Source organism: Caretta caretta, chromosome 8, assembly GCF_965140235.1.
Source record: "Caretta caretta isolate rCarCar2 chromosome 8, rCarCar1.hap1, whole genome shotgun sequence".
NCBI lineage: Eukaryota > Metazoa > Chordata > Testudines > Cheloniidae > Caretta > Caretta caretta.
This window is the reverse complement of record NC_134213.1, coordinates 57015719-57033992: the sequence shown is the minus strand read 5'-3', so window position 1 is coordinate 57033992 and position 18274 is coordinate 57015719. Positions and strand designations below refer to the sequence as shown.

General features: G+C 42.7%; 1 protein-coding gene across 3 annotated transcripts in view; it reads right to left on the bottom strand.

The window, feature by feature from the left end:
• Positions 1-18274, bottom strand: part of HMCN1 (hemicentin 1) — a 323571-nt gene that overhangs the window by 161833 nt on the left and 143464 nt on the right. For 2 of the 3 annotated variants that reach the window (XM_048860590.2, XM_075131536.1), the window contains exons 1-8: positions 13726-13834; positions 12323-12481; positions 11212-11406; positions 10339-10437; positions 7840-7967; positions 5426-5570; positions 3802-3914; positions 515-674 (exon numbers count right to left, since the gene is read on the bottom strand). In XM_048860590.2, the coding sequence (XP_048716547.2) occupies positions 515-674; positions 3802-3914; positions 5426-5570; positions 7840-7967; positions 10339-10437; positions 11212-11406; positions 12323-12481; positions 13726-13777 (1051 nt within the window). In that variant the 5' untranslated portion in view covers positions 13778-13834. Of the gene's footprint in view, positions 1-514; positions 675-3801; positions 3915-5425; positions 5571-7839; positions 7968-10338; positions 10438-11211; positions 11407-12322; positions 12482-13725; positions 13840-17260; positions 17389-17801; positions 17944-18274 lie in introns of those variants that run through there. The other variant, XM_048860591.2, reaches the window with a different exon arrangement.

Sequence of the window (18274 nt, the reverse complement as noted above, 5' to 3'; positions counted from 1 at the left end):
TTTCAGATTAGACTATCCTATATCATATTCAGTATACAAAAAAACAAACTTATTTATCTGACTATCCTGGAGCATAGTCCAAACCTTCAGGTAAACAGGGTTTCAGATGATAGTGGGAGATGGTCAGAAAGCATCAAAAGGGGCACTCTAAGGGCTTCACTGTTCTCTCCCACAAGGCGTAATTCCATTAACTTTTCTAGAGTTTCTGCCAGTTTACCCCAGTATAAATGAAATCAGAATCATAGAATAAGGCCAGAGGTCCCCAGTCAAAGAGCTCCAAGAAGTGAATGCCAGACAACTGTACAAACCAGACTGCTTTAAAGGAACCATACTTCTTGGAGCATAATCCCTCTAATCTCACTACCATGCAACTCTGGGGGCCACAATTAGATATTGGTTAATGGGAAGTTTGTTAAACCTGAGTTGCACTTCAGATTTTCCAACTGAGTGCATTTTGCAGTTGAAAACAGAGCTTGCTGGAGGCTAAATATGTTTGGTTTTAACTTATACTTACCATAAACAGTTAGTTGGACTTTCCGTGTTGCATAACCAGCCGCATTTGTTGCTGTGCACATATACTCCCCAGTCTCCTCTCCTCCTGGTGAAACTACATACAAACTTCCATCAGACCTGGCAGAAAATTTCATATTCCGGGGAGCAATCAGCTCTCCTTTCTGTGCAAAATAAAAAAAAAATATAAAAACCCTATGCATTTTTTCAGACAAAATAGCAATGTACAAGTGCCTGATCAAATAGAAATCAAAGCTTCCAAAGCTAAAATGAAGCCTAATAAAAACATTTAAAATATTAGAAGTATCAAACTTGTTAGGGCTAAAAGTAGCTCAGAACAGTTTATCTAGTCTAGGGGTGGGCAAACTTTTCTCCACCCACACCCGGGTAGAGAAATTGTATGCAGGGTCATGAATGTAGCGCTGGGGCAGGGGGTTGGGGTGTGGGAGGGAGTGAGGGGGAGGTTGTGGTGTGCAGGAAGGGGCTCAAGGCAAGGGGTTGGGGTGCAAGAGGGGTTGCGGAGTGTGGGAGGGGGCTCAGGGCAGGGGATTGGGGTGCAGGAGAGGCACAGCAGGGGGCTCAATGCAGGGGGCTCAAGGCAGGGGGTTAGGGTGTGGGGTGCAGGAGAGGTGTGGGCTCTGGCTCAGCGCCATTTACCTCGAGTGGCTCCGGGGTGGCAGCAGCGCACAGCGGGGCTAAGGCAGGCTCCCTGGCTGCCCTGGACCCGCACCGCTCCCGGAAGTGGTCAGCATGTCCGGCAGTAGCTCCTGGGGGTGGGGTGGGACAGGCAACTCAGCCACATGCTGCCCTTGCCTGTGGGTACCACCCCCGAAGATCCCATTGGCTGCGGTTCCCCATTCCCAGCCAATGGGAGCTGCAGGGGGCAGTGCCTGCAAGCAAGGGCAGTGCACAAAGCCCTCTGCCCCCCCCTTCCCCCAGGAGCCTCAGGAACTTGGTGCTGGCCGCTTCCGGGATCGGCGCAGAGCCAGGGCATGCAGGGAGCCTGCCTTAGCCCTGCTGGCCACAGGACTGGCAATCCTGCGGGCTGGATTGAAAGCCCTGATGGGCCAGATTTAGCCCACAGGCCATAGTTTGCCCTCCCCTGATCTAGTCCAATCCATTGCTGCTTCCGCCCACCCCCCTGCATCTCAAGACTGTTATTGATGGTACATCTCAAAATGCATCTCAAAGGATTGAATAATTAAACTCGCCCCCCAAAATATGTTCCAGGTGTAAGGCTCCTTAAAGAGCTGGACTTCTGACACAAGGCTAAGAAAGCACTCAGGAAGCTATTTGTAATGCACAGTAACTTTATGTAACCTACAAACTTATGAACAATGGTACATATTCTTATATGCCTTACATGTGTTTATATTAACTATCTACAAATACTCATTTAGACAGATATATATATATATATATATATATATATATATGTATCTTTTATACAGATTATCAGCCAAATTTTCAGTTTTACCTGTATCATTAAAGTTGACTGGATAACACCAGCATAACTGAGAAGAGAATTTGGCTCACTTGTATATAAGTAAGGATCTGAGTACTTGATCTGGGACAATAGACTTCAATTGGACACTGCTGCTTTAAACTTTATGTTGAGGAATATGTAATAGCCACATATTTAATATAATTCACTAGGCCAAATTCTGCCTTTAATAACAGCAATACAACCTCCAGGCTACTGAAGTCAACAGAATAGTAACTGAGGGTAGAATGCAGTCCCAATGATTATAACAGAGATGAAAACAAAGTGGCTTGGATACAATAAGAACTCTGACCCAAAAGTTTTTAGGAATGACCAGAAGTTCTGAAACATCTGGATAACTTTCTACATTGTTTCCGGGGCCACCCTTTGCTTCTCTTTCCAGCAAGTAATATGAGTGCAAGTGCAGGGAATCATAACAGAAAACCCTGCGAGCTTTCCATCCTAATTCTGGAGACTCAACAGATTTGGAGACTTCTACCATGTGTGACAAAGTTCCTCCTCCACTTTGGTGGGTATTGCGCTTATTGGCAGATTTGCTTGCCTTGGAGCTTCATGGCAGCCCTCAGTTTGGCCGTTTTCGTGAATCCACAGTCCAGGTCAACTCCTCCTGTGTCTGACCAGGAGTTGGGAGGTTTGGGGGGAATCCGGGCCCGCCCTCTACTCCGGATTCCAGCCCAGGGCCCTGTGGATTGCAGCTGTCTAGAGTGCCTCCTGGAACAGCTGTGTGACAGCTACAACTCCCTGGGCTACTTCCCCATGGCCTCCACCCAACACCTTCTTTATCCTCACCATAGGACCTTCCTCCTGGTGTCTGATAATGCTTGTCCTCCTCAGTCCTCCAACAGTATGCGTTCTCACTCTCAGCTCCTAGTGCCTCTTGCTCCCAGTTCCTTACATGCGCACCACAAACAGAAGTGAGCTCCTTTTTAAACCCAGGTGCCCTGATTAGCCTGCCTTAATTGATTCTAGCAGCTTCTTCGTTAGAACACCGGCAGCCAATCAGCCTGTCTGTCTTAATTGTCTCCAGAAGGTTCCTGATTGTTCTGGAACCTTCCCTGTTACCTTACCCAGGAAAAAGGGATCTACTTAACCTGGGGCTAATACATCTGCCTTCTATTACTCTCCTATAGCCATCTGGCCTGACCCTGTCACACATGTCTTAAATTGTCATTCTAATCTGAAATTAGACTAAAAAGGCACCTTCTTACTCAAAAGGTCTGCTCCCTATGTGCATCAAGAATCATATTTAATAACTATAATGACAAAAATAAGCTTTTATTGCTTTTTTTACTACCTTTAGCCCTGTAAAGCCAACACAGTTGAGAGAGACTGAACTGGACTCTATTCCTTCTTGAGCACCATGAACAGAATTGTTTACTGAGTTCCAATCGGTTACTTAATGTGCCCTGAAGAAGCCATTATTACATACTCACTTTTCAGAGCAGAAATTCACTTTAAATAAGCTTCCAAAATGAACTCTCAATCTATGGCAGTTTGCCCATCCCTAATTTTTCAAATCACAATAATTATATTAACATTTCCAAGGCTTTAAAAAAAAAGGATCCAGAGATAACTAATAAAATCTTTCTAGCTTTTCAAAGTGTGTGAATGTGTCGCAGCGAGACAGTAGTGCTTGGAAAAACAGAAGCAGATATGAATAAACAGTGTTTTCTAGGTCCCTTAGCAGAGAAAGTTTTGGCTGCCTTCATAGTACATAGCTCCTGTTATAGCTAAATCATGTGTCCAGTTCATCTTTTAACATAAACAGCTCAAAGTTTAGAAGTTACCTTGGACCAGATGATGGATGGCTTAGGAACTCCACTTGCTTTGCACGGTAATGTTACTGGGATACCTTCAATTGTACTGAATATCTGCTGTCCATGCTGAATGATAGGTAGAACTAAAAAGATATACATACACACAGATACGTATTTTAAACCATGATATAATTATCACACTGTATTCTGTACACAATCAACTGCTATTCAGCAAAGAAGACTCAATCTACTTAAAGCGGACCTTGAAAATACCTATTAGAATAGGGAATTGGGAAATTTCACTCTGCCCTCAATGACTCAACACTGACTTGACGCTACCCACCCCTAAGGTGTGGTCTACAGTACAAAAATTACCTGATGCTGACAATGAGTGTCATCAACAGGTTAAATACTAGTTTGGGTGCACACAATTTTAGAATGTGTAAAAACCATGACAGACTATGTTCAGCATCATGTCAGAAAGCCATGGTTAGGACATCCTCCAAGAAGGTTTTAAGCAATGTTTTCTGAAATGGTGCTGGGCACAATTTGTTCTCGTCTGCACTTGCAGTGAAAATGGATGCAGCTTATCTGCTGATGAAATCACTGCCATCAGTAGGGAACTTCTCTAGGACAGACCACTCCAGGCCCAAGGGCAAGAGGTAGGTCACTCACCATGCTCATTCAATCTTTAGTTGTTAAAAATGCTAGTAAAAGTCTTGTAGGGAATGGACTGGCTTTTGCAGCAACTTGACTGAGAACGCCAAATCATTTCTCACAGACCCCAAACATCCAAAAGATAATAAAGACTTCAGTTCACTGTCAAACTGGCCTGATTCCTATTTAGTGACAGAGACAAAAAGGCTTCATATTCCTAGACTATCCTACCCATATATCCTAGACTCTTTAACAACACATACCAACTTTTTCACCCCACCTCATGTTCCCAAGATCTGAAAAATCTTCCCAAAAAGCTGCTCACAAGAGAGAGTTTGTCAAACTCAAAACAGTTGCAAAGCACTGGCTAATATGACATGTATAGTGCGCAGTTTTGTACTGAAAAGGATGTTCCAGCATTCTCAATGAAATTTAAAACATGTCTCCCTTGATTAATTTAACATGTAAGAATTTTAGACCATGACACTACAGGGTCACTACAGTGCAAACATTCATTTCACTATGAGTGAGAAACTGCCATTTTTGATGGTATTAAAAATACAGCTTTGCCAAACAATTTATTTTTAAGCACTGTACTCTCATGAGTTGCGCTTCCTTTTAATAGTTATGTAACCTCTTTGACAGCACTTGGCAAAGTATTTCAATAAACTCCCACTCGTGTCTCTGTTTTGCTAATAAAGTAAGGGAGACTGCAAAACCCATCACTTGTACACAATTAAATAGGAAGATTTTTAAGGATGTCAAAAGTCTTTTTTGTCCTCTTTTTCAAAAGGGGCAGGCTTGATCATTTAACTGCATTATATGCAGAGTCCTGATTCTCCACTGCATTACTCCACAGTGTAACTCCATTGCGCCCAATAAATTTGAGGTATTATTGTAATTTTAAATTTAAAAAAGTTCTTCCACAAGCTACTGCTTCCAAAAAGCGCAACCTTATTTTGCAAACAAATGGAAGCCCTGAGACGATTTCCCTTACCAAATACACTGACGGTGGTAGTTTTGTTGTTTGTCCCAGCTACATTACTTGCCATGCAGGTATATTCCCCTCCATCCTGCAGCCGCACTCTTTCAAGGTGCAGACTCCCGTCACTGCGAACATTAACATAGGGATTTGGGACCAACTGGAGAAAGAGGAAGGTAAGTTTTAACGATGGAAAATACACACTTGTATTGTAGCCCTAAGTGTTTGGCTTTGGTTTAATAACTCAGGACTTTTTTTCAAAATTATTAATATAAAAGAACTTTCCTTCACTTGTCACATGAAATATATTTTGAATAGGATTTCAGTACCATCAAATAAGGCACCTAATTTTGAGTGCTGGAGTCAGAAAGAGAGTATTTACTCTATACCATAGTAGATATACATAACATGCTTCCCAGTTAATGTTAATGGGTGCTTGTGACCAGGCTCAATAGCATGGAAGGGGTCAAGGAGCTGCTTTGGGCTGGAGTGGCCTTTCACCTTTGCAAATTGTTCCAGGACTGGAGAGGTAAAAAGAGGGAACTCGACCTGGATGGGGGCAACCATGGGAAGGAAACAGACGGTTAAGCATCAGCAGCCCTGGAGAGAGGACAGACAGCCTCCAGAGCCGCTGCCCTCACAGAAAGAGGGTGAAGAACCCGAGTTGAAGGGGCACTGGAGCCCACTGAACACTGAGGCAGACATTGATTCCCCCAGAGCCCCTCTGAAGAAAGAGAGTCCCATATCCTGGAGGGAGCTGGTCACAGTTTTTTCTTTGTCTTTCTTTTGCTTAACTCGTTTTGCTAACTACAGGCTGTTAGGTGGACACAGAGAGTGGATGAGACAATTGAGAGGCTCTGGCTGGAAGTTGACCACCCACCTGCTAAAAAGATGTCCCATAGCACGCACTGGGGTAAGGTGGAGTACTTGGACTCATGTGCGTGCACTCCCCATGGAGTGTCAAGGGGACACACTACCATGAGAGATTCATGACAACTGGAGGAGAATACGGGTAGACTGATCTGCTCTGGTATAAGGAGATGGGACTTTGTTTAAAAAAATATGGCTCTGGATAAATTATCAAAACTGGCTACAGAAAACCGGAAGCAATAGCAACAACAGCAGCTGGCCTTCCAACAGCAGCCGCAGATGGCGCAATGGCTAATTAGAGACCTATCAGTACAACCACAGAAGCAGCAGCAATGCCGAGTAGAACAAATACTGTCCTTTTTCCTGTCTCCATGGGATTCATCAGAAGGGACCCCACCCTGCTGGCCACACAAATTCCCGTGAAGCTTACAAAAATGGTGACCTCCTGGAGACGTTCCTTACCTCCTTTGATCAGGTAGCAGTAGCACTCCCATGGGCCCTGGAGCATAGGGGCATCTTGTTGGCCCCTCGTCTGATCAGATCTGCCCTGGCTGCCTACTGGGGGCTCGACCCAACAACAATCCAGGATTACCCCAGAGTCAAGGCAACCATCCTTCATTACTTTGATACCTCAGAGGAGATGCACCATCATTGCTTTCAGGAAGAGAAGTATCCGTCAGCAGTCCAGCCCCACATGGTGGCCCAAAGATTGAGGGTGCACTGCTGGTGCCGGCTAAAACTGGAAACCTGGATGGGGGAGCAGGTTGCCAAACTCATTCTGGTGGGGCAATTCACCCAAAACTCTCCATCGGGGGACGAGGATGGGTCCTGAAGCACCAACTGGAGACCTTGGCTGAAGTGGTCAGCTTAATGGAAAACTACATAGCTGCTGACAGCCTGCCAGGGCTGCCAAGAGGAAATCAGATGGGCCAGGAGTCCGAGACAACCAGAGGTGAAGGCTAGCCAAGGTGAAAGCACCCACCAAGGGGCTCTTCTTGCCCTACCCCCAGGAACTACAAGAGCCTCAGGGAGGGCAACAAGGTCCAAGACAGTCCGCTGTGGAAGAAGTGACGACTGAGGGAGAAACCCATGTAGGCAGAATGCGGGTCCAGCCACATCCCCTGGAGAGAATACCCACAAGGGCAGAAGGAACTATCCCAGCTGGAAAGCTCGACAAGGAATCAGGGAATGAACCCAAGGGCCTGTTTCTCACATGATTGACTGATGAGTCTCCACCAGGATTGCCCCTTTATGGATTGTAATTTCTGTTCCTATCAGCTGGAGTCTCAGGCTAGCAAACCTTAATGATGACAGATATATTTCTTACATGGAACTCTCATGTGATCACTTTCTTCAGTGATGAAATACCAATTATTTGCTGCAATCTTTTATTTACAACTTTTCTTCTCCCACACAAAAAAATTAATTGCTTAAGAACAGTAGCTATATTACACTGTGCTAAGTTTATATCATGCCTTAAAATGTTAAATGCATATTTTCTCCCTCAGGAAATATGAAACTGCAAGACTATACATACAAATAAAAAAAGATTCTCTTACCACCATATCATTTTTAATCCATCTCCGCCCTGGAATTGGGTTTCCAGCCAGCAGTACACAAGGCAAAGTAAGCTGCTGTCCTTCAATTACATTGGCTACTGCTGGGCTCATTCCAATTAGAGGTGCAACTTGAATTTAAAAAAAAGATATTTAGGCATTTCTATGTGCTTGCAGAAAATGAAATACTCCTTACTATCATTATGATTTACCATAGTGCCTAAGGACCAACCAAGAATGGAGCCCCATTGCGCTAGCTACTGTAAAAACACAGAAGACCTTACAATTTAAATATACAAGACAGACAAAGGCTAGAGGAAAGGCAGAGTGAACAACGTGATGGCCAGCAAATGTCATGTTAGTGCCAAGATATACTTGGGGGGGGAGGCATGGGGGTTAGTCAAGAGACAACTAGCTAAATGTAAAGATGAGGGAAGGGAGGGGGACAATGAAGGTATGAGGACAATGGGGACACAGCACAGGAGAGAAGAGAAAAAGGAGGAAAGCATGAGAGGCAGGTGTGAAGTGAAGCTGAAGTGAAGAGACCATCAGTGCAGGGGTTGGAGCAAACAGTCAGTCAACATAGTTCAGAGATTGTCTATTCAAAGCTCTAAAATATATATATATATATATATATTCCCTTTGGGCTTGACACTGTATTTCCTGTTCACTCAAAAATCCTACTGATGTAAAGTCAAAATATTTTTTTATTTCTTGTTGGTAGCAGAATTTCTAGGAATAGAAATAGGTAGGTTCACAAGAGCAATGACCAGGAGGTGACTTCCCTTCTGAGCACAAGCTATTAGGTCTCATGGGAAAGGTCCATAGCCCGACAGAAAGTTCTGGATGCCAATAAACATCTAACAGATTGCATACCAGTTCATAAACAGCTTCACTTGTTTGTTTGTTTGTTTGTTTTTTAAAGTGACCTTGAAATAGCGGAGATTAAACAGAACGTTTAGATAGGTCAAAAACTCACTGTTTATAAAATGCTGCTTGCTATGAATATAAAGATTCCTGACATGTGGTCCAAGATAATAAACACTTTACTGGATGCATAGATGGACCCCCATTCACTTCCTCATACAAACGTACACATTTCACAGCATTATGTCTAATTATTTTCATTACCCACTCTCTACGATAAAACCAGTTACTTAAAGATAACTCTTGTACAAACTGTACATTCACTGTGTTCTTAAATCAGAGAGATTTCTTATACTCCAATTTTATCAAGAAGTTGCCTTGAGCACTCTCCCTGCTACCTTCAGTTTTTAAGATAAATTATGGCAGGAAACCTCTCCCACTCCCCACCACAAAATGTTTTCATGATGAAGATTTTTCTGCCTTTAACAAACTTTCCTAAGAGGAGGAGGATAAAACAAAACTAAGGATAAGTACCTTTTTGAAGATCCATTTAATTAAGTATAGTTGGAACTAATTCAAGTCTTGCATCAAGTCAAAATATAAAAAAATGTTCTAATGTGCAAAACTCAATGATTTTGGTTTATACTGTTCCATGTAGATATTCCTATTTCAGTTAGTATAGGTGTGTACATATACACACAAGTCTGATTTGCAAGTACACATCCTATTTTCTTACAAATTACGAATTCTGTCAAATGATTATGTGTATGAAACTATGCATGAAGATTTGTAGACTAGGTTACAAGTTTTGGGTGGCATTTTCAAAAGCTCTGCTTGCATTAAAGTTAATGGCAGTTTTACCATTGCCTTCAATGGGAACAGTGGTGGGCCATTTCAATCACTTTTGAAAATCCTACTTAGGGTCCCTTAAGGTGTTGAACTCAGTATAGAAGCTTAAGGCCAACAGGACATAACCAAGGGCCTAATCCTGCTCTTATTTAAGCTAAGGGGAGTTCTGGGAAAAGGAACAGGCCCAAAACTTCTGAACACATTTATATGAAAATAAATTATACTCTTGGACAGGAATAGTTCTCACTAAGGTCCAGATTCTGCACTGGCTTACCCACTGTACAGCCCCAATGAACTCAAGTGTCTGCACTGGATGTAAATCAGCACAGAATTAGTCTTATTATTTCTAATTTTAAATAAAATTGTATTCATAATATACAGTTAGTTCTAATTTAAAAAAACTGATTCTTCTATTTTGGACACAGAAGAAATTAACTTTTTTATTAATTAATTCTTATATAAAAATAAAATTATTGGCAATAGATGGAAATTAGAAATGGGTTTATGGCACTTAATTCAAGTCTGGAATTCCCACACCCCAAAGTTCAGAAGTATTCACATTCAGGATTTTTGTTCACCCCAATATAAACAGAGGGAGCATTTGCTAAGTTCAGATTCAATTCTAGGATCAGATTTCAAATACCATCAGAATTTGGGGGTGTTTCAATTCAAGGTATTTGGTTTGGGCTCATATCCAAAGAAAGAGTGGTCAAATATATTACAGCTATAGAACCTCTATCAGTCAACCCTTTTGCTAGGTTAGATTGAGATGTTAACCCGCCTTACCCAGTCCTGTTACTGTTATTGTGGCTGGCTGTGACTGGATCTTTCCAAACTGGTTTTCAGCTTCACAGATGTAAGTTCCCTCATCACTGACCCACAAATCTAAAAACAAATTAAATTAAAAAAGGACTAGATTGCATTGTCTTAAACTGTTTTGCACTAAAAGTTGCAATGCAAAAATATTTCACTTTTAATATAATTTTACTTGACCATTCCTTGTCACTGGCCACAATGGAGAGAAGCAATGTCCATATAAGAGAACTTGAAGAAGAATAACGCATTATGTATATATATACTGCTTTTCATCCCAAAGGATTTTAATGCAATTTACAAACAGTATACCTACTGGAATCACTTCACCCACCTAAGAATATAGCTATGTCTGGGAGGGAACAAGGCAGCTGTTTAACACCACAGAATAATACCGCACAACTGTTTAGAACAGGAGGTGAAGAATACAATAGCCAACTGAAGCTGCAAGAAGAAACAGCAGGCAGAATGTACAATAGCTACCCAAACTAGGACTTGGCACAAACAATGGACTTAACATCCTCTTCTCTTGCGAAGATTCCATGGAATCTTTAGTGTCAACAATTGGCCAGGACCCAAATTTTTATCTTACCCCAAACACTGTACTTCTGTGGCACTGACATTATTCTCACTCAAATACAAAGAGATTCAAATGGTAACTGAAGTGCATTCAGCCCTACCACCAGAATGCCAGTGGAATTTTGGTGTCTAATGGATATAGTCTGTACTAAAAACTGACATTGTTAAAGGCAAAATGAATAGTAGAGTATTACAGTAACTTTGATAAATACATTTTGTACAGTATATATTTTATGATCTTGTCTTTATAGATTTTTGTCTACCTACTGTTAATAGACAGGGCACCCGTTCTGAGCTGACTGATGGAACTAACTGCAAAGGGTCTGGAGAAAAGAGGGGCGCCATCCAGCCGTCTCCATTTAACCTTTGGTTCTGGGTAACCCTGAACATAGCAAGGCAATGTCACATTTGATCCAATATCCACAGATTCATCACTAGGTTCCTGTGTGAAAACTGGGAGAGCTGGAAGAGATAGAGTACACAGAACATAAAACAGAGAAGTAACATGGCATTAGTATTTCCTTTGCAGTTTAAGTTAAACTACAATTTCAAATACATGTTCCATCATACAGCATGTAATACCTAAATAACAAGTTCTAAATTTAGCAAAACCTTGTAACTGCAGTTTTGCATCATCATTTATTTATTTTGAGGGTGCTCAACAATATTCTAGGCACCTCACTGAAATAAGAACAGATCCAATTCTGTTCAAATGAGCTTACAGATTAAGACCTTGGCCCTATAAGTTACACTGCATGAGAGGACCTCTACACTAGCAAAGAGCCTCTCTGACAAAAGCAGGACTCCATACAGACACAAAGATCTGTCTCCACAGAGTAACTTACAGAACGGGGGCCAATATTCAACATGATGCAACAAGTCAGTGTCATTGTCAGACCAAAAAGGGTTGGAGAAAGAGGAGAGGAAGGACAAGAGTGACAATAATGTTGTGTGGTTATTCAGGTCAGTGTGGCATGTGCACAACTTCATGCTTGCACAGCTTTAAAAAAAAGGCAATGTTTCTCCCCTCTCTTCACTTTTCATGACCTTTGCAAAAAGATGTGAGGAGGAGGGAAAGTTGTAGGAAGGATTTGAATGAGGCAAGGGAGCTGGCTTGATGAACTACACTGGAGAGTATTCCAAGAATACAGAGCTGCATGGAAGAAGGCACAAGACATTTTTAAAAGGAGATGAAAGAGAAATGGAGTTTGGTGTTATTGACAGAGTGAAAGGTTAAGTGATCTGCACAACCCTACACTAATAAGCACAGGTTAAGTTAATGTGAAGCCTAGGTTTCTAATTGTCAGTCTTTCCAATGTCAGGAAATGGAAACATTTAAATCATGAGCAGTTAATGAACTTAAATACAGGATACTTACAACCAACATCTAAAGTTATCTTGCCAGATGCTCTTCCTGCATCATTGCTAGCCACACAAGTATAATCACCAGCATCCAGATCCTGCGTTTCCTGGATCTTCAAAAGACCCCGATGAGAGTCAATAAGAAGAAACATCGACGCCCTCAACTCTAGGTCACCTAGGTCCAGATAAAAAAGATAGTATGAAATAACACAGTATTTCCAAAACTGTTTCCTATGAAAGAAATACCCCTTTCATTCCCAATTTGAGATTACATCATTGTATGATTGTATTTAATTATGCACCACAGATAAATACATTGGCTTCCATTCATCAGAAAATGAGAACATCCACCATTACATTAGACTGAATAAAATCACTTTTTTAAAAGAAGAGCTATAAAGCCTCTTTCTTCAGTGAATAAGCCAACCTCTAACTGATGGGGGTAAGGAAGAGACTTTCCTTATGGGCAGGTTATCCCAGAATAATCCACTGTGAGTTTTTTGCACCTTCTGCTGAAGCATCTGATACTGACCACTGTCAGAGACAGAAACATGTACCAGAGAGTGCATCTGCCTGATCTTTTAGGGCAATTCTTATGTACCAGGGCTATTGGGATTCTGTTTAATTGAAGTCTTTTCTAGCATTCAGCCTATTTCAATAGTTTACACCTTTGTGCATGGAACAATAAACCCTTTTTTCTGGGAGTTCAGGCTCAGTTTCTGAGGGTGAGGGAGAACCTCATGTAGCTCTATGATGACTTTCTGAGTTGTGCCCCCGCAGTGTCATAGAATATCAGGGTTGGAAGGGACCTCAGGAGGTCACCTAGTTCAACCCCCTGCTCAAAGCAGGACCAAGCCCCAATTTTTGCCCCAGATCCCTAAATGGCCCCCTCAAGGATTGAACTCATAATCCTGGGTTTAGCAGGCCAACGCTCAAACCACTGAGCTATCCCTCTCCCCTGTCCTTCCACTCCATAAGTGGGGGTCTCTAAAATTTTGATGGCAGGAGAAGTAAAGGGCTCCTTGTGCTTTTTGAGGGGGTTGGAGGAGTTATTCAATTACCAAGCATAGAAAAATGCATTTGAGATTTTAGTCAAATATATCTAAACATTCTACAAAGTAGGAAGGCCATTATTTAGAAGACACAAGATTTGACTCACCATGCTGTTACACTCATTTTACATTAGTGTAACTTCACAAAGTCCATGGAGTTAAAAGAGTAAAACAGAGTGTAATATATCAGACCCTACAGGTCTAGTGCTGTATCTCCAAAATTAGAACCTCATGGTTTAGTCACCACTTCAATAGTAAACCAGCTTTTAGCACTATTAAGTCACAAATCAAAGTAATTGAGTAAGATAGTGTTCAGTAAATAAACCAAACCAAGCAAAATAGACCCAGATGGATGGAAGAAATGCACCTTTAAACCATTTAACTTGAGGAGGTGGGACCCCAGTGGTTTTACATTCCATTACAGTCGTGTCTCCAAGGGCAACTAGAATTTCACTGTGAACTACAGTCAACTTTGGACTCTCTGGAAAAAAGGAAAAATATTAGAGTTTTTTTTCAAGTAAACAAAGCATGTTTACTTTAAATATTTGTGACTTAAGTTAGGATGGTCTCCAATTTTCTCTTGTTACACGGACATTAGACAGAATATTTTAACTAAAGCTGGTCAAGCTTGAGAATCTTAGGTAAACTGCAAAATATCAAGGGAAATGGGGAGAATAAAGAAATTGGAGTGGCAGGATAACTGAAAGGTGAGTGGAATATTAAGGAATGAGAAATAAGAAATGAGAGGATTTGAATATCCAGAGGATCTGGAAAGATTCAGAGACTCTCTCTCGATGTCTACTTCCCAATATTAAATAGGTGCAATACCGTAGTGCTCAGAGGCCCACTGTGCTCAGTGTACTACAAACACATATATTATTACTCCTGAGGGCATTCTGCACCAAAAAATTAAAAATTCTGCAAATTTTATTTGTCAAATAAATGTGGAAGCTCCACCATGGCATTGGGGAGAACAGGCCACTGGCTGCACAGAGGTGGGAAATCCATCAGCAGATCCCCCCAGGGACACGGAGTCAGCTGTGAGGCTGCACCCAACCCTGACTTTAGTGGGGCATCTGCCCCACTCCGATAGGCAGGGGTTAAAAGCAGCCAAGCTGGGTTGATTGGGGAAGCAGCCACAGCAGCAGCCAGCTCAATCAGGGCCCAGCTGGCCCTGATAAGAGGGCTGGGGGCCAGGAGCTAAAAGAGCCAGTCTCTCTCTAGCCCTGGAGAGAGAAGAACAACCTGGCTGTCTGGGAGAGACAGGTATGTGAGACAGAGTAGTGCTAGGGAAAGGCAAGAGGAGCTGGGGTACTCCAGCCTGGTAACTCCCCAGGCTGCAGGTCTTCTGCAAGGCCTAAAGAAGGTACTGGGGCTGCAGAGGTACAGTCTGGGGTTAGGCAGAGGCAGCTGGCTCTAACCCCCTTGCCAGTGATGAGTGGTTTATAGACTGCAGTATGCCCCAGTGAGTGGGGGATAGATGATGACTGGCAGTAGCCATTGAGGCAAGGTGGGGATAGAGGGTTGGGGGTTCCCCTGGGAGGGGACACCCAGACTGGGTTTCTGCTGGGGGCAGAACCCTGAGGTAAAGGGCACTGGGGTCTGGGAGCCACTGGCAGAAGGAGATGCTCTGTATGCTGGAGAGCTAATTCCCAAGATGACTAGCAGGAGGCGCTGCATCAGTGAGTCATCACTTTGCTACACTGACACAGCACAAGGACCAGGCCTGCCCCTCTGTGCCAGGTGCAGGCAGGCTCAGCCAGCCAGGGTCCAAGTGTGGAGGGGCTTAGTGTGGGGTGATCCAGGTGGGGGTTGAGGGGGTTCTGTGGGGGGCAATCTGGGTGCGGGTGGCTCAGTGGGGAATCTGGGTACAGAGGGATCTGGCTGCACAGGTGCTTGCTGAGTGGTGTTGGATCATATTAAAGAAGTTCTGTATTAAAATCACAAAAGTTTGATTCCCCATAGTTTAAATTCCAGGGTATTACTAATTAAGAGGTCTCTTGGTTTTTGGTACTGTTTCTCTTCCTCTATGTGTGAAACTTGCAAGCTGCTAATTGTGTTAGTACGTTCTAACACAGTCTGTTCTCAAAGCAATTCTTTGTAACAACAACTACTCTCACAGAGAGAGACTCAAAGCAATACTCTGTAACAATAGAAACAGCACCCAGAGACTCCCCACCCTTTTGTTGTATTCATCTCGCTTTGTTCTCAATTGTGATTAAAATAGAGATAGAAGATGTATGTGGATGGATGCTTGGTGTGGATAATAACTGAATGATCAGGGAGGTGCCAGCCTAAGAATGCAGTGTCCATCGGCCGAAGAAGGCATCAAGTGGAAATAACCAGAGGATCCCCGGAGGGCAGACTGGAATCCACCCAACAGCCTCAAGAATGGGAGAACCAAAGAACAATATAACATCTGACAGCACGGAGCTGTCAGGAATGTGACATCTGCTGATGAAGCCATTCCCATAGACTGGCATAGGAAGAAATTCCTATAAAAATGGACTCTAGAAAGTGAGAACTTTGGGGTCTGATTCTGCAAACCAACTTCCAGGAGCATCAGATAGGCATCTGACGAGGCCCTGCTCCCTCCTCATGTCCAGGCCACCTGGCCAGTGGCTTGGCATGAGCAACTCTAAAGCTGGTAACTATGATAACAACCTTGCAGGAGAACCGTGTGTGTGTGAATGAATGTATGAATAAATGAGATTGAATGGAATGTTATAGCTATAACTAACTGGTTACTATGATTCTTTCCGTATTCATAATAAATGTGGTATTTTGCCTTTCTCCTTTAAGATCCTGCTGGTTTTTATTTTATTGGTATAACAGTGGTTCTGGGTGCAATGGTAGTGGGATGCTGCAGGGGGATCCAGGTGAAGGTGGTTGGGGCTCAGCTGGGGGGTGGTCGGAGCGGGGGGGGGGAATAAAGCTGGCGGGGGGTCTGGATGCTGGGGGAGTAGGGCTCAGTGAGGTAAGGATCCAGGTGCAGCTGACTGGGGCTCGGTGGGATGGGGATCCAGGTGCGGGTGGCTCATCGGGGTGGTCCAGGTACAGGGGGTGTGAGGCTCTGTGGGAGGGTTTGGATGCATGGGAGACAGATGGGGGAGCAGCTCCCTGTACAGTGATCCCTCCCCCTGCAGCTGAGGAGTGATGGGTGCAGGAAACTCGGGTGGGTCTGACCCAGCCCTGGAAGCCATGTAGGGGAAAACTAAGTCCCCTCCTGCCCAGCTGAGACTAGCAGCTGAGCCCGGTACAGGGTAGGAACCATCAGCTGGGTCATCCCCAGTCCTGCCCCATAGTTATTTACCTCTGCCAGCTGCCCTGGGCACCTGAAAAATACTGCTAGGGAGGATCGCATGACTGCTCTTGTGGCTTCTGCATCAGAAAGTCACTTTTCTGCAGGGAAGCAAAGAAATCTGCTGGGGACATAAATTCTGCGCATGCGCAGGGGCGCAGAATTCCCCCAGGAGTAATGCATGCACCAGAGAGCTGGCCTAATATGAAGGGTGATGGGATAAGAATAGATTAAAGTTGTCCAGTGGGAGGGATAAAGAAAAAGAGGTCAGTTGAGGCCTATTTGTCTCTTATGTTCACTGGCAGGTAGCACTGCTCACTGCAGATCTAATTTTTAACATTATTTCTCATTCTAAAATTAGAATTAAAATAAACGAGAGCTTTAAATGAATAAACAGTAACAACCACCAGCACCTTTAACATTATCAATATTTACAGCTGGTTAGAAAACAGGAATTAACATTTTTCAGGATTTTTTATTTTATTGGAAACTTTATTTTATTAGAAATGTTCAGAACAGTTCTATCAATATTATTCAACTTTTCCACTCAGATAATCTGTTTCTTTTTTAATGTCACTTCATTGTTTCTTTCTATACTTGCCAATGTATGTGAGGGTAGAAGTCTGTCTCTCTGTCCCAGCTGAGTTACTGGCCAAACAACCATAAAGTCCTGCGTCTTTTGGAATGGCCTTTTTGATTATCAAGGTGCCTTCTGGCCTCAAACTATATCTGGGGAGGGAGGAAAAAAAGGTATCAACAAAATTCAGTAGTCATTGTTGTGGCAGCAGTGTGTGTGTGGATGGTTTTCATATATGCATGTGTTTTGTATAAGTAGTAACTTCCATCAGAGCATCTCAAAGTGCTTTGGAAGTATCATCAAATTAAGTCTTGTAATATCCTTGTGAAATAGGGTAATCGTAATATTTCCATTTTACAGATGAGAAAACTGAGATTAAAGGGCCAGATTTGGGAGTTTACCCAACTTCCTTTTTTCCCCCCAAGCACTATTTACAAGTCTCACAGGCCTTTGAGGTTGGTAGGAAACTTTAATTCAGAACATTTCAAAATTCTTCAGTGCTAATTCCTGAACACTACCCTCCTCAAATAGAAAAGAGGGAAAGGCTGCAAGCCCATTACCATACCTGTCTGATCCCATGATAAACATGTCATTGTGTGTCCAGACTATTTTTGGCTTTGGATAACCTGTTGCAGAACACATTATAGACACCTCAGAGCCTTCTGTAAAAGACTGATTCTTAGGTGATACGACAACTTTGGGCGGTTCTGTTAAAAATAAAATAATATTGAAACTTCAGCTTGACTTTTATGATGATCAAGTTTGCAGCCATTTACTGAAAACCTTGATAATAAATTACTCTATACACTCTTCAGACATATTCTTATGATGGAAAACGCCACTAAGAAAGGACTGACCAGAATCCCTTCCCCCCCATCCCATTGCCTCTTTAATACTATTGATGATTCTCAGAGCTGCATGAAAAGAGTAACAAAGCAGCAGATGCTACTCAAAAGAATAAATTGTGATTATATATTTATAGAACTCCTTTTATTTAGATTGTCTCTCAAAATGTTTCGTATTACATACTACTTAAAC